At 51.0% G+C, this 15,670-nt stretch overlaps 1 protein-coding gene across 2 annotated transcripts in view; it reads right to left on the reverse strand.

Annotated features, from left to right (window-relative positions):
• Window positions 1-1,936: 1,936 nt before the first annotated feature.
• Window positions 1,937-15,670, reverse strand: part of LOC121599100 (ankyrin repeat and BTB/POZ domain-containing protein 2) — a 92,418-nt gene continuing 78,684 nt past the window's right edge. The window contains exons 3-11 of one of the 2 annotated variants that reach the window (XM_041926624.1): window positions 9,310-10,898; window positions 5,828-8,495; window positions 5,212-5,750; window positions 3,724-3,962; window positions 3,432-3,637; window positions 3,183-3,340; window positions 2,962-3,106; window positions 2,706-2,888; window positions 1,937-2,603 (exon numbers count right to left, since the gene is read on the reverse strand). In XM_041926624.1, the coding sequence (XP_041782558.1) occupies window positions 2,313-2,603; window positions 2,706-2,888; window positions 2,962-3,106; window positions 3,183-3,340; window positions 3,432-3,637; window positions 3,724-3,962; window positions 5,212-5,750; window positions 5,828-8,495; window positions 9,310-10,622 (5,742 nt within the window). In that variant the 5' untranslated portion in view covers window positions 10,623-10,898 and the 3' untranslated portion in view covers window positions 1,937-2,312. The remainder of the gene's footprint in view (window positions 2,604-2,705; window positions 2,889-2,961; window positions 3,107-3,182; window positions 3,341-3,431; window positions 3,638-3,723; window positions 3,963-5,211; window positions 5,751-5,827; window positions 8,496-9,309; window positions 10,899-15,670) is intronic. The other variant, XM_041926625.1, reaches the window with a different exon arrangement.

Genomic DNA, 15,670 nt, shown 5'->3' on the forward strand with positions numbered 1-15,670 from the left:
CAAGTGGTCCGCGACCCTGAAAAGGCTGCAGAGCACTGTTCGAAAGTATACTGTTGGTTTTGGCGAATAGCACCCTTGTACAGTGCGATCAAGAGTTTTATTTATTTATTATCATTTATTTATTATTTATTATTTATTTATTATTTATTATTTATTATTTATTATTTATTTAATAATTTGTTGGCCTCTAGGGTTTTACAAATGTTTTCTTATAATCTAGGGAAACATATGGGATGAGGAGTCACGAAGACGGGAGCGGAATTGGGAAACTGGGACGTTGAAGTCGAATAGGTGATACGAATCGTTGAATGCAGAAAGAGCGCGCAAGAAAGGGTCATTCTGGCCATGACGAGTTTGGCGGGAAGGAATAAGGAGCGGGGGTCGGTCACGAAGACGACGTGAGGGGGCATAGATAGGAATCGAGGATAGAAGGGCGGGAACATCCAAGTCATTGGAAAGGAGGCAGGCAATGAAATATGACTGAATGTGATAGATACGCGTTCTTAACGTCTCTAGCCCGAGCAAACGACATCGGACAGGATACGAAGGAATTCGATCCGATCGTCCAAGAAAACGACGGATAGCGACACGAGTGAATTTCCGCTGAATTCGTTCGATCCTATCGATCAGTGTTAGGCCAGCAGGCCACCAAACTACCGACGCATTCTCAAGTATCGGGCGGACCCAACAGCAGTACAGGGACTTTAAACACATAGGATCGGTGATTTCAGAGGACATACGAATAATGAGACCGAGCATTTTATTGGCCTTATTAAGGGTGATTTCGATGTGTTCTTGGAACGAGAGTCGATCCACACTCCAAGGTCCCTTGTGACAGTAACTCTGTTAAGTACAGTGCCACAAAGAACGTAATCGTGCTCGATCTTATTAGACGAGCGGCCATATGAAATCACACAACATTTATCCGGAGACAGAATAAGACCGTTAGAGTTACACCAAACATTAAAACAATCGATGTAATTCTGTAGACGCGCACAATCAGTTAACGAGGACACTGGTAGGAAAATTTTGATGTCGTCAGCGTAAAGCAAACAACCATCAGGAGGAAGCACATTAACACAATCGTTGATAAACAGTAGGAAAAGTAGAGGACTAAGTACGCTGCCTTGGGGAACCCCAGAAGAGGCAATAAAAGGCTCGGAAAAACTATTTTCGACTCTGACCTGCGACTGCGACTGCGACCAATAATTTTAAGACCAGCTCGAGTCAGGTCGGAATCAGCTCCGGAATCGGAATCGACCTCGCTAATTGCTCGGGAAATGGAATCAGAATTGGAATAAGCTCTGGAATGAGAATCAGCTCTTGAATTAAAATAAGAAGCTTCAGAAGCGAGGTCAGTCCGGGAATCTCCATGAAAATTGATCGGTTACTAGTAGATTTGGATTATTTCCGGCTATCAATACGTAGCATCATTGAACCCAAATGCCTATTCTTATGGAAATGCCGAAAGCGACTCCGATTTCTGATTTCGCTGCCACTTCCACTTCGTAATCGATTCCAGATAACTTCGGAGCTAACCCTAATCGATTCTCTTGGTGCACCCTTTTAATTTAAGTGGCACCTGGGGGTATAATTTCAAGAGAATATTGACCAAGAAGATTATGCGACCATGAAGTTTGTGGCCAAGAATTTAACGGCCATTTGATTTGCGACCAAAGGGATCAGTTCCCTGGTAGGTGTGGGTTCAGAATCAGCTTCTCTTGTTGTATCCGTGGGATTTAAGTGGCACCTGGAGATATAATGGCAAAGGGATACTGAGCCTTGTGATATAGTTGGAATAGTCACACTATGTTATAGACGGAAAAGACTTTCGCAAGTATTTTGCGTTAATAATCAATATATGAGACGTTATGGATTCGCTTTATAAAATAATGCAATCCCGCTTAGCTGCACACAAACAAAAGACGCTTCAATCTCCGAGGTGTTTAACTTTATATGTATATTTTAGTCGTAAGGTACGTAATAACTACTGTTTTTGCTTTGATGAACGGTGTATGTTATGTTTGCTTCTCGATTGGGTATAACCTATCCTTTGCCTGTCGGGTAGTAGCTAACTAAGCAGTAGAATAGTACTGTACACGTGCGTAGTAAATCGCTTACAATTATAGCAACACTCACCCACTTCCCCCCCTGGGTATGTTAAGCTCCAAGGGGTCTAGTAACTTTGTGGTACGGTTGGAGCGACGGTGTGCAAGGGGGTGGGGGGGGGGGGGGTTATATTTAATTGTCCATGTCTCGGCGCATAACCCCGAACGGTGGATAAAATGGATACAAAAAGAGAGGTGCGCGTCTTACTTAGGGGACTTTCCGATGGCCGTAGACGGTCGATTCGCCTGTGCCGGGGCCCCGGTCGGTGTGGTAGGGCCCCCGTTACTACCGCCCGTGCCTGATGCGGCCGTGCTGTTGCGGCGCGCCTTGATGCGGGCCTGCAGCGTGGTCAGCAGTCCGGTCAGCACGTCGTGGTTGGGAATTTTCTTCGCAAACAGCAGCCGCTTCACCGAGTCGTCGTACGTCAGCAGGGCGACCATGTTCTGTAGCAGGAAACCCTGGCAGAATTCCATCAGCTTCTGTGCGTTGTAGACCTGGTGTGGTGGTAGAATACAATAGGCATGAGCGTGAGTGAGAAGTTCGCTAGTCGATCCGAGAAAGTCTCCGGAGGCACTGGGGGAGGTCGACCACCCTACCTTGGCATGTATGTACATGGCGACCACGTTGTCGATGTCGATCATCTCGGCACAGCGCGCTTCGGTGTAGCGCAAAAGCCCCTCCAGCTGGAAGAAGCTGGCCGCTGCCATCAGCTCCAGCACATCGCCGGCAGCGACATCGAGGGCGCTGCATCCACCGCTGTACAGGAACTGCATCACCAACTGCAAGTCAAATTTTAAAGAAAATTGGTTCAAAGAACGTGTATTTCAAGCGAACGAGCAATGGTTGACCTACCTCGAATATATGGTACCGGATGTCGTTGATCTGCACGGTCGGTGTGCCGGTGCCTTCGTTCAGCTTCGAGCTCAACATACTCTGCAGACGCGGAGATGCGGTGACGAGAACGATTTTGTGCCCGTAAAAGATGCGATTTTCCACTCTGTAGGAGGGCGAGAGGCATTGCGTTTGTGTAAAGGCTCGGCAAGACGTTAAGCGGGGAGTCCTTTGCTACTTACCGGAATGTGACATCGCTCAGTTCAGGGTTGTTGACGAACTTGGGATCGATGCGCGATCCGTTCGAGGGCTGCAGGACCGGCTCCTTGATCTGTTTGATCGGTTCCCAGCCGAAACAGGTGCTGAAGATGTCGGCCAACAGCAGCGTGGTGCCTTCCTTCTGCAAAATAGGGAAAGGTTTTAATCGATTTTTTTTTGTTCCAATCTCCGGTATGTCAACGGCCACGGGTCCTGGTCCTTGGGACACGCACCTTGCTGTAGCGGAAAATGTTAAACAGCAGCGGCAAACACTCGGTCACGAACTGCTGACTGTAGTCGTCCGGGCAGACCTGCAGGAAGTCTTGCAGCAGCTGATCGATGACGGCATCGAGGCGCAGCTCGTGTGCGGCCGCGAGGGCATGCATCCAGCAGTGCAGTGTCCATGGTACGCCTAACGCTCGTAGCTCGATGGTAATATCTATTGGTGATTCGGGGAAAAACGATGATTTAGTTAGCTCTATCCGATCAAACGCCACCCTCCTTCTGAGGCATGCGGATACACACCTAAATGATTATTTTCAGCACTATGATACATGGCCTCTTGAAGACTTTTGATTTGGGTTTTGTTCAGGGTCGGTGGGGCCTCCGGCTGGCGGTCGAGCTGGGTGCGCGTATTGCCACCGTCACCTTCGGCAAGCATCTCCTCCAGCGACAGTACCTCCCGGCTGCCCGGGGCCAGCGGATGGGACAGGAGCTTCCGCAGCGTTACGCGCTGACCGTGTGCGGCCGACACAGAGATAGCACTGAAATGAGAGGTACGAATAGGAGAAGTGTTAGAGATCAATGATCTTCGAATTGATGAGGTTTTAGTGTTGCGTTTTGAGCATTGAATGAGTCAAATAGCGTAGTTTCAGAAGAGAAGAGAACGTTTACTGAGTTACAAACTAGAGGTGAGTGCTCAAATTAGATATGATTCTGCCCTATGGCGCTCTGTTTGTGTCGAATTACAGAGCTGAGAGCTTTCAATTTGAATAGATGCGGTGTAGAATGACTACAATAGATCAATTGATAACTAATTCGTTTTTTTTAATTAATAAAAAATAATCTCATTAAATTATGAAAAAGTGCAATTCGCTCTTCAGCGCGCAATTCGGCTCAAGAGCTCACCAAGAAGAGTGCAACCAGATTTGCTCCACTCACTCAATTTTAACATACCAAACTATAGATTGACAGTTTGTTTTTTTTTCATTATAAATTAGCTCCATCAACTTTTTAAATTACGACTAAAAGAACAATTTGTTCAAAGCTCAATTCAGCTCATTCAGCTCATTCTCAGCTCATTCGGCAAGATGAGTGCGACAAAGGTTCACTTACGCATTTAATGTAAGTAGAAATATTAAAAAGATTTACATTTTTTTTTGCGAAATCGCTTAAAAAGCTTGTCAAAAATGAATAAAAGTGCACTTCGCTCAAACTCAATTCGCTCATTCGAGTGAAAATCCGCTCACGCGCTCACTAACTCGTGCCACTCACTCAATTGAATGTATATAAAAGATTACCGGTTGTTTTGACACAAAAGAAGCAGATTAAATTATGAATAAAAGTGCAATTCGTCCTTCAGCTCAACTCAGCTCTACGAATGAGCGCAAATCCGTTCTCGCACTCATTGAGCCGAGAGCAACCAGTGTCGCTTCACTCATTAAATCAAAATAATGCGCGAGGTTGTTCAAAACTCACTTCAAAAGGAGATTAAATTATTTTTGCTTCATGCGTAGTTCACTCAAAAGCCAATGCGCTTTTAAGAGCTCAAATTTGTCCAAGCAGTCTAAGCTGAGAGCTATCAGGTTCGCTCCATTGATTCAATAAAAAAAAATGTTAAATTAAAGATTGATGTGATTTTTTTATAAAAAAGTTTCCGAAGCTTTTCAAATTATAAATAAACGTTCAAAATTCAACTCGCCCGTTAGAGTGCAAATCCACTCACGAGCTCACTAAGCTCAGCGCCTTCAGGTCCACTCTACCTCTCACAAACCAGCTCATTCCACCCCTTACCTGTAGCAGCCCCGCTGGGCCGTGCCCGAGAAGCACAGCAGATCCTTCTGCTGCGTGGACAGAAACGCGTGAGCTCCGTGGGCAAGCAGCAGTGCCACCACCTCCACAATGCCCGACCCGCTCGCCACCTGGAGCGGCGTCAGCGTGCACTTGTCCTCGCTGAGCCGTGCGCCGCCCTCCACGTGAGCGCCCCGATCGAGCAGTATGCGCAGCGCCTGATAGTTGCCCTTGCACGCGGCAAACGTAACCGCCGTCCAGTGTTGCGTCTCCGGATGGATGGCCGGACAGTTGGGGTGGCCCGAGGCAGGTACCTCGATGTTCGGGTCGGCCCCCGCGTCCAGCAGCGTCTGCAGGGCCGTCTCGTCGTTGCGCACCGCCGCTATCATGAGCGCACTCATGCCCTGATGGTTGAGCGTGTCGTACCGCGTGGTCGGCGGCACGAGCGAGAGCGCCTGTATGAGCAGCTCCGGCCGGCCGGTCAGCATTAGCCGGAAGGCTAGCGCGTACGTCGCCCGCCGTCCGCATTCGCTCGAGTCCTCCTGGAGGGAAGAAATAGAGGGGGAAAATGTTAATTAAAAGCGCTTTTTTTTTAAAATACAATTTTCAGTTCACTTACAATGCTACCCGTCGTCGACGTCGATGAGTTGGACGTGAGCGAACCGTGCAGCGGTTGCGTTTGCCCCGAATGGTTCGACGAGCTGATGCTCTGCGTACCGGACAGTCCCACCGTCCGCTTGGCCGGCAGCTCCTCCTCGGACGCGATCAGCCGCGGCGGACAGTCCACCCCGGGCAGCAGCAACCGGGCCGCCTGCATAATGTCGTCCTTGTCGATCAGCAGCGCGTGCCGGTACTCGGCGTGCGCCGAAGACACCCGCAGCCACTCGACCAGCGGCGGCAGCACCACGTACGCCCGCTCGTAGCACAGCTCCTGGATGTTGTTGACCGCGCCGTTCGTGGCCGCGCCCACATCGTTGTGCTCCAGCTGCGAGCAGCGCATGAAGTAAAACAGCACCCGGAACGCGGTCTGCGAGATCGGTATGTGCTGGCTGCGCTGCTGCGCCCGTCCGACCAAATCCTTCAGCTCGTTCAAGCTGCCCACGCACGTGGTCAGCAGGCAGGGCTCCAGTGCGTTCGCGCCACCGCCCGAGTTGATCGACGACTGGCTCGCCCACCGGGGCATGGTCAGTGCGCCCGACGCCACGCGGCCCGCATTCAGATGGGCGTACGGCTGCAGCAAGCCCCACAGGTCGCCCGACCCGGCGATCGCATGCTCCAGCCCGGTCGCCGTCAGGGCCGCGCCCGGATCCGTCGGCAGGCACTGCAGGAATATCTCCTCCAGCAGGTTCTCCAGCCCGGCGCACAGATACACCGCCGCGTACTCGTGCACGAACCGGCCCAGCCGTGCGTCGGCCATCCAGCGATGGAACCGTCCGACCGGCAGCTGCAACCCGGCCCGGGCCGATTTGCTCTGCTTCAGCGCGCTGTCGCCCGGCACGGCAAACATTGCGGCCGCCCGCAAACACGCCTTGATGCAGGAGTCGGACAGCGCGGGCGAGAGGACGATCTTGAACGCACCGGCCACCTCGTGCTTGGAGCACAGGCCCAAACACCCGGACAGCCGCTGCACCTCGCGCGCCACCCGCACCAGCGCGCGCTGCAGCAGGTAGCCCAGCCGGGGAACCGCCTCCACCGACACGCGCTCCGCGTACTCCCGGCAGCGCCCCGTGCGGATGACGCGCAGCACGCAGTGCTGGCTCCACGGGGGGTGCTGCAGCTCCACCAGCCGGTTGTGCGAATCGACCCACACGAACTCGTCCGCGCTGGTCACGTTCGTGTTGACCGTCTCGAGCGAGCTGTACCGGCCGAGCCGCCGCACCGGTTCCGAGCTTTCCGAGCCCGCGCTCAGGCTGCTGTACGTCGAGGTGGACGTGTGCGAGCGCATCGTCAGCTGCTGGATGGCCATCTTGATGTCCTCCAGCCCGCCGCCGGCCCACGGGATTTTGGCCGGCGTGGCGCGGTGCCGCGACCGCGAATGGTTCGAGCTGGCGCGCGATCGGGCACTGCGGTTGGTAACGCCCGCCGCCAGCCGGTCCTCGGGCAGCGGTCCGAGCGGACCGCCGGCACGGTTGGGGCCGACACCGCCCGGCGAGCTGCTGCCGTGCCCGGTGTCGGACATGCTGGCGTGCCCGGACGACCGGTTCTCGTCCGACGAGCTGTGGCACTCGTTCACCCGCTGCAGGCCGCGGAAATCGTGCGTCCCGGTGTGGTGGTGCGTTCGCGTAATGCCCAACGGTGCGCCGCCCTTCGCGACGGGACTGGCCAGATGGGTGGCGGGCGTTTGGCCCGACCCGGCACCGTTGCTGCCGCCCGAGCCGGACACTCCCTGATGGTGGTACGACGCGGGCACCGCGTGATGACTCTGGGAGAAGTGTTGCTTCAGGTGGCTGACGTTGCTGCCACTGTTGCTGCTCGAGCTGCCGTTTCCGTTCAGCTGCTCGTTGATGGTGGTGACGCTGCTGATCACGTTACCATTGGCGGTTCGTTTGCTGTTCAGCTCGTTGTTGCTGCTGTTGTTGTTGTTGTGGCTGGAGTTGGAAGCTACCGAAGACTTGTCCAGCCCGGCACTCACCATCGCCGGTTGTGCTTTCACTGGCGAGCTTTGCACGGTCAGCTTGGTCGGACCTGCGACCGAACGGTGCGGACCAGGCTGCTGCTGATGTGGTTGCTGCTGCTGATGATGTTGCTGCTGTTGATGATGTTGGGGATGTTGCTGCTGCTGCTGCTGCTGCTGCTGCTGGGAATGATGCTGATGGTGCGCTAGTGGATGCTGCTGCCCGTGCTGTTGTCCCCCCGGGCCACCCTGCTGTCCTGTCGGCAGTGCGTGATACTTCCTATCGTTCGGGTCGGCACTTTGCTGCCCTCCCGAACCTCCGCCCTGCTGGTGTACTGGCGAGAGGCTAAAGTTTCGCATCTCACCATTCCCATTGGCCGGTCGTAGTGTGATCTCTTTCGAGACGCGTGGAGCCGGCGTTGCTACAGCCGGACTCTGGATGCGGGCCCCGGGTGAGGCGACCGGGTTCGATGACGCTATGTAGTGGTTCCCGGGCGAAAGGCCGTTCGGGCTGGCCGGGTAGTTGCTGGCGCTTCCGGTTCCGGTTCCACCACCGGCGGCCGAGCTGGAACCATTGTGCGCCGGGTTGTTGGCGAGACCGATGCTGCTCTGGTTGCTGGACGTGTTGGGCGGTGAGCTTACCTGCCCGTTCGCTACAGCCGTACCGGAAGGTCTGTTGGGGGGATAGGAGAAGAAAACGGTATTAGAGACGTTTTGAAAGAGAAAGTCTTAATCAAGCATCCAAGGGTCCTACGGTCATGTTCAAAGATGTACACTCCTAAGATCTACAAAGATATAGATGTAGATGTAAATCTACTGGAAGTTCTACTGGAATATCCTGGAAGATGATGTTGATCGCAAGTGATCTCTAGCAAACCACTTTACCGTTCAAAGGACCCAATGTCATGATCAAAGAAGTAGACGAGAAGAGTGTAAGATTCCTATTTGTATGTTGCAATTCTTAATAGAATCGTATCTAGGCGAAGATCGTTGGATGAAGGATCTAATGTAACGATGACTGAGAAATACATTTCTATTCTGAATTCCTAAATGAGGTCTGAAATACATTCTGAAATACTAAAATCTACTGGTAGATACTAAAAGATATTAAAAAGATTCTTTAAAGCTGTTGTTATGACATGACATGCCAGCGATCACGGGTAAACCGTCCAAAGGATTTATCGTCTTGTTCAAATATATTGGAGTGAATCATGAGAAATTCCTATTCTTGTTGTACAATTCCAAGTGAAGGATTTACTGTGAGATCCTGGAGATAACCAATAGAAACTTCAAAATTATTCTTATGACATATGATCACAACGGACCCAATATCTTGTTGAATTAGATTTTTGAGAAAATCCTATTCCTATTCTCTATTTCCAAATGTAACAACTTCTTGAAAGATCGTGGAGATATCTAATAGAGACTTCAAACTTATTCATATGACATATGATCTAGCAACCGATCGCTGGCAAAAACCACTGTACCGTGCTCTCCAGTTCTGCACGAAGCTCCAATCGAACGGATCGCCAACGTCATCATCGTCGTAACCATACTCCGCTGCACCCCCGTCGGGTCCACCATCCTCGAACACGGCCTGCACAATGTCCGACGCCACCTTGAAGCTTTCCTCGATCTTGATGTTGATCACACCGTTAATGACGCTCTCGACGAACGACGGCAGCGACGCGTCCGTTACACCGTCGGCCGTCGCCACCGTCTTATCCACGCGCCGTATCTCCACCACCTGCGTGTGTGGTGGAGCCGTACGCTTGTGCTTTGGTTCTTCACTCGCCCGACCTGGTCCGTCCTGGTCCGGCCCGATCGGTACGGTTACGCCACCCACGGGCGCATCGCTCGACGCCACGCCGCGATTCTTTTCCTCCAGCACGGACTTGAGCTGCAGCATGAACTCCTTGCCCGGCTTACCACTCCCGCCCGGTTCGGGTTTCTTTTCCAGCGCGTCACGTACGGTCGGTCGGCTGCCGTTGCTGCTGCTGCCGGCGCTGCTGCTGCTTCCGCCGCTGCTGCGCTGCTGCAGCATCTCGGCCGTCTCCTCGCACAGCCGCTGGGCGTGAAACACGTTCAGCTCGCTGACCTTCGGCGGCGGTGGCGTACCGGTCGGCGGTGGCGGTGCCGGGCGCGTCTTTTCGCTCTTCCGGTGCGCGATCGAGTCGCCGAAGTAGATGATGACTTTGTGGTCTTTCTGCTTTTCGATTTTGTTCTTCACCGGTGGGCCGCCGGCCGTGACGGGGGGCGGCGGCGACGGTGGCAGATAGCTGTAGTAATCGTCCTCTTCCGTCAGGTTGTTGGTGCTCTTGATCATCTTGGAGCTGAGGGCGGCCGGGTGATACCGGGGCCGGCCGCCACCATTCCCTACGCTCGGTATTTCGTTGTAGCTTTGGGCCTTCTTCATGCGATTGCCGTTCTGGCCGGGACCGTACCGCGGATCCCGGTGTCCCTGGTGGTGTTGTTGCTGCTGCTGCTGTTGTGCCTGTTGCGTATAGCCAGGCTCTGGATCGTACGGGTCTTCATCATCACCCGTTGGCAGAACGCTGAGAGACGCCTGCCGACCGTCCGGCGAACGAGCCGGATAGTCGTTCGAGGTGCGTCGTCGCAGAATGAAGTTATCGTTGCGCGTTAGTTTGGAGTTTTTGCAGTACTTTGACTGCTGGTGGCTTCCGGCGTCGGCTCCGTACGGTGGGGGGCGCTGGTCGGTCGCTTTGTTTGGTTTCACTTTCAGCTTGTAGCCGCGCAACTCCCGGCACAGGCTGCAGGTGCAGTCGTCCGTACAGATCATTGCGAGGGCGGGACGGTACTGCGTGCGGGTCTCGCGAAACCTCTTCCGTTACGAGGTGTGTAGTGCACTAAGCAATGTAGGTGCGTCAAGACGATGGTGCGCGTCCGTTCGAGCGATTGGACTACACCACGGCACGCGATTGATTTGTGCCGGCCCTCGACCCTTTCCGTGGTGTGGGCCCTGTTCGGGTATTGCATGAGGCCACTAGACCACTACCTCGGAGCTTGTTTTTTTGTTTTATTATTGCGTTATGATTGTGGACGTTGTTTATGAGGTCTGTTGGGTGATCACGGCACAATCGGGCGTTTGTTGCAAGAGAGGGAAACATAAAGCAAGAGAAATGGGCGTTAATGACGACTAGGTGAGTTTTGGTTGCAGAGGTAAGAGCACCCCTAAGACACACCAACACACCAAGCTGACGAAACACAATACGAACGAAGGCACGAAGTCTGCTGTCCCTTGATGGCTGGTGTGGGCCTGGCCAACTGTGAAGTCAACCCGGTATGATATCTTTGCCCAATACCGAGATTGGTTGCGGCGTTTGGTCTAGATTTGCCTTCCCCTACTTCCTGCTTTCCAGCTCCAGAAGCTGAATTCCAAAATCCTACACTTGTCTTTTCGCATGCTGCATGCAGTTTGAAAAACAGTAAAATAAAGGAACCCCACCGTTTGTCAGGTCAGGTTTTACTTGTTCCGAATTGTGGACAGCCGCTGCACACGATTGTTTGGGATAGCTGAACTATTTCGTCGGCAGTATTTTGAAGTGACTTTATTACACCACACCAAAGCGTGCGGCGCATGCGCGCAGGTGTGTTTCCTGTCGTGTTTGTTAGCCAGATTGTGACACTGCCACAGGCAAAACGAAGTGTGAATGATAAATAATGGACCCAGAACCTAGAGTGCTGGGGCTGGACCAATAATTGAGTTTTGTTGGAAATAGATGTTAGGCAATTCTTCAGAAACTTTGAAGAGTGTTTGAGCATACTACAATTCATTTGGACATTACCGATTTATGCAGGCTTTTGCTAGACTTACATAAACACCACCACAAAGGAACTGAATAAAGTTAAATTCTTGATACGGTATAACGGCTGGGATGAGAATCGATCTCGCACGGCCATGTAGAATCGTGCCCGCCTATCGCCTAGACCACATGGTCATCCGGACCTACGTGGACTTACACAACCAATATAAGCGAATTGGTTTATCAATTCTGGAATTTGCAACCAGAAGATGACGACACAACACATTCACTCGGCGAGATACCATCGCTATTTCTTAATTAGCGCAAACGAGTGAGTCGCGCACAAGCCATCATTATGTCAATACTTGTTATTGCTTGATGAGTCGCCGGGCAGACTCGCTGCCGGGCTACTCACGAACCATGAACGTAGTTGAAATAAATTCTAATGTGCAATTGTTTCCCGCCACAAGGGACGGTCTTGGCAAACGGAATTGTGACCATAATCATGTTATGAATGTCATTGCTTCCACGCAAACACACATACGTTAGTAGCTCCTCTGTTCGGTTCTCAGCATCGTCAGCAGTCAGCAGCTGCCTTCAACAGATTACCAAACTTTCATATGCATTTGGTCGTTATCTCTGCATCTTCGCGTCGCCGGTATGCAGCACCTACCACTCAGTTTCGTAATATCGTTAACCACGTCCATTTGTGTCCGCGCAGGGTTTGCGCCTGTATCAATCGTCCCGCACGACCGCGCGATAATAATCTGCGCGACCGGCAACCAAGAAATGCTGCGTATGCGCCCGACCCAACCACGTGTAAGGAGCACCACGAGCGGGGAGAGTATTAGTGCAGCTACAAATTAGTACAGCCGAAAACAACCTTTTACATGCACCCCCTGTACACAGAGTGACACAGGGAGCAGTTGTAAATATTCTGTTTTACCTGCCTTACCCTACACCAACAGGGCCAGGGATTAGGCGCTCCATTAGAGCATTTGGAGCGTTTGGAAAACGTTTGACTGGCGTGGAACCATTTGGGCGCGTTTATTACGCGCGTACGCGCTTGGAAGGGAGGTCGCCTAATTGAAACTAATAGTGCCATAAGTTTTGATTTTGCAGTCCAACTTCTTGCCCCCTGGCCCGTGTTGATAGATCTGTGCCCCCCGGTTATGGGCAGAGCACGCCCTGTCAGACTGCGTCAGACGCTTTTGTGGTCAGAAATCGCTTCATTAGGTGTTGTTGCCGTTTGCCACTCGTGATGCCCCCGTCCAGCGGATGCCGTAGACAGCAACATGCGCATTACATTTGCGTCGGACTGCAGCAGCAACAGCCGCCCCTCTTCCCTTTTCTGCATGTGCCGTGTGTGCATGGGCACATGTGCATTTCCTTTTGTAAAGGTGCACAACACACACACACCTTTCAATATATTCAGTCTATGGGCCACTGTGAAGTCGATCGTTTGGAGCAAATGATACGATTATGCTGGCCATAACCACCTCCAATGGGGGGCGAACCCGGGATGGGGTGGTAATAAAAGTCAGCCCAAGAAACGTTTCCCATTTTGCTACCATGGGATTGAGACGGGGAGAGCACAACACCGTCAAACTGCACACGAACGAATGACATAGAGTGTTGGAGTTGGCAGAGCTGTGGATACAACACATCTGGTCGGTTGTTCCAACTGGAGTTTGTATTGCAAGCAGTTCAAGCCCTGCTTCATGATCTCATCTCGCCGTTTGTGGGAGATACAGATTGCTGGGGAGAGCGTGGTGTGTAGTACGGTAGCGAATTCCCCCCCCCCCCCCCTCGGTAAGCGACCCAGCCAACTCTCCCAATCGAGCTCCAATACTCATGTTTTTGTATACTGCGGGGTAAAAAAGCGGGGTACGGACACTAGATTGGGGCAACGATTTATGATTACACAGCTTGAAGCTAGTGATTTTGTTGAGTTTGGCTGTCCAAGAGATGTCCAAGTGCAGGCAGAAATGGACGCCCTGCTTCACCAAAGAGAACCATGACATGCAGGAAAGCACAACAAATACAAAACCACGCAAATCCACAAACGTTAGCGTGAACGAAAAAAAAACTAGCCACCCTAACCCTAACCCTATCACTAATCCTGGGAGGTACTGGGTTTTGCTGTGCTGTGATGTGGTTCGAGCATAGTTTGGTCTGCTCATTGATCCATGCTCTTGGAGCTTGAAAATTGATCAACAGCCGCGAGGACTCGGGAATAAAGCATGAACCGAAGGCCACTCAAACAAACACGTTGGCCAATCTGTGCCAGAGCGTGGATTAAGTAATAGCCGAGGTGCAATGAAAAAGAGAACTCGTGGCACACTTTTTTTTCCTATTGCAATGCAATGCTACAGTGAATGAAATGGCACCGGGAGGTACGAAATTATACTATTTGTTACACTTAATTAGAGTGTGGTAGTGGTGGCGATGCGGGAGGAAAAGGGATCTCTGTGTGTGCTCGTTTCATGCACATTTTTGCTGAGGAGATATTATTGATTTCGTGCTGCGAATAAGGCGGTTGTTGAAAAGGTGGGCAACAAATTTAGCATCCCGCGGCATCATTATCAGCCAATAAAGCGGGCGTTGTGAATAGATTTCATTTAATCTCGAAGCCCTTTTCGCAAACGAGAGAACTCCTTTTTGACTACAAATCTCGTTATTCAATTTCGTGCATTTTTTGTGTTGACGGTTTCTCTCTCTTCCTCGGCTTGTCAAATTAGCGAAACAATTCATCGGCAGTGGTGGGCCAATTTATTGATACCGTTCGGTGTATCGGGACGGTTAAAATACGGAGCGGAATTTGCAGCCCGGTTAGGTAGGTTTGGTAGGCTTACCGCACAACACACTGGGCATGCATTTTGGGCCCGTGCCCCTCCGACGCAGCTGGCGATAGTTATGTTGCCCCCGGGGCGTTGTTTTTATTTTGCTGTTTGGCGTTGTTTTCCCCCGCCTGCTTTATTATACATACGCGGGGGTTTGATTTTATTGATCAACATCACAGCACGGAGAAGTGTGCGGGAAGGCCGTGTCCGGAAATCGAAGAGGGCCGTAGATTATCGTATTACCCAATCGCAGAGGATAACGAGACCGCAAATCAGTTAATAAATCATTTGTTTTTTTTGGCAATGTTTTGCGAGGGCAATTTGTTAGCAATTTTGGTTTTATTGGAATTGGATAAGGGACTATGCCAACAATGTAGGAGATGACTAGACACTACCACCGTTCCTTCTGGTTGAATGTGGCTTTGGTGCTATAAAGCCGAATTATGCAACAATGAGTCGGAAGTTGTACAGCTATGAGAGATTTAACTCAAGTGTATTGGAAGTAAATTAGTCATAAATGGACGGTTTATGTAAAGAATTTGAAAGGAATATCTGAATTCAACCAAATATCTGCATCTATCACCATCTGCAGAGCTTCCAGTCAAAAAGTCAACTTGTTGGTGTAATAGCCTTCCAATTTTGTATCCATAACTGTTCCCGAGGTCCCTTAGCTCAGTCGTTAAGACATGCGACATAACAAAACAAATTGTATGGATTCAAATCTCACATAGACCTGAGAGCCTACATTAGGATTTAATAGCCTATAGGTGTTATTAAATTAGGCAAGATCTTCAGAAGAGTTCCCTTGATCAACTTGGAATGTTGTGCCAAATAAGAAGAAGAATAAGACGAAGAAGATCTATATTTTCCAAGGCCTTAACACTTCTGGGCGACACTGTAATGCCGATTTCAAGAATCTAGAAGTTGTCTAGTAAGGAATCTCCGAATAGTCCAAATATCTCAGTGAGTTTGGAAAAGGAACAGATTTTCCAAGCAGAATCAGAGCCTTCGTCTGGTAAGGAATCTCTGAATTCAGAGTTAGTTTGGCAAAGTTTCCAAATGAAAGTCAACATCATAACACTCCATAGCTTTAATTTTGTGGTCCTAACGATTCCCCAAATGGTTGTAACACGTCCAAAATACGCCTCAAATGCCTTGATACATCAAAGCCTAACCGTGTGACAGGGTTAGATTGCAAAAAAAAAACAGTGTGCCAAATCCAATTATCACCATGTTTCAGC

This window comes from Anopheles merus, chromosome 3L (assembly GCF_017562075.2).
Source record: "Anopheles merus strain MAF chromosome 3L, AmerM5.1, whole genome shotgun sequence".
Classification (NCBI taxonomy): Eukaryota; Metazoa; Arthropoda; class Insecta; order Diptera; family Culicidae; genus Anopheles; species Anopheles merus.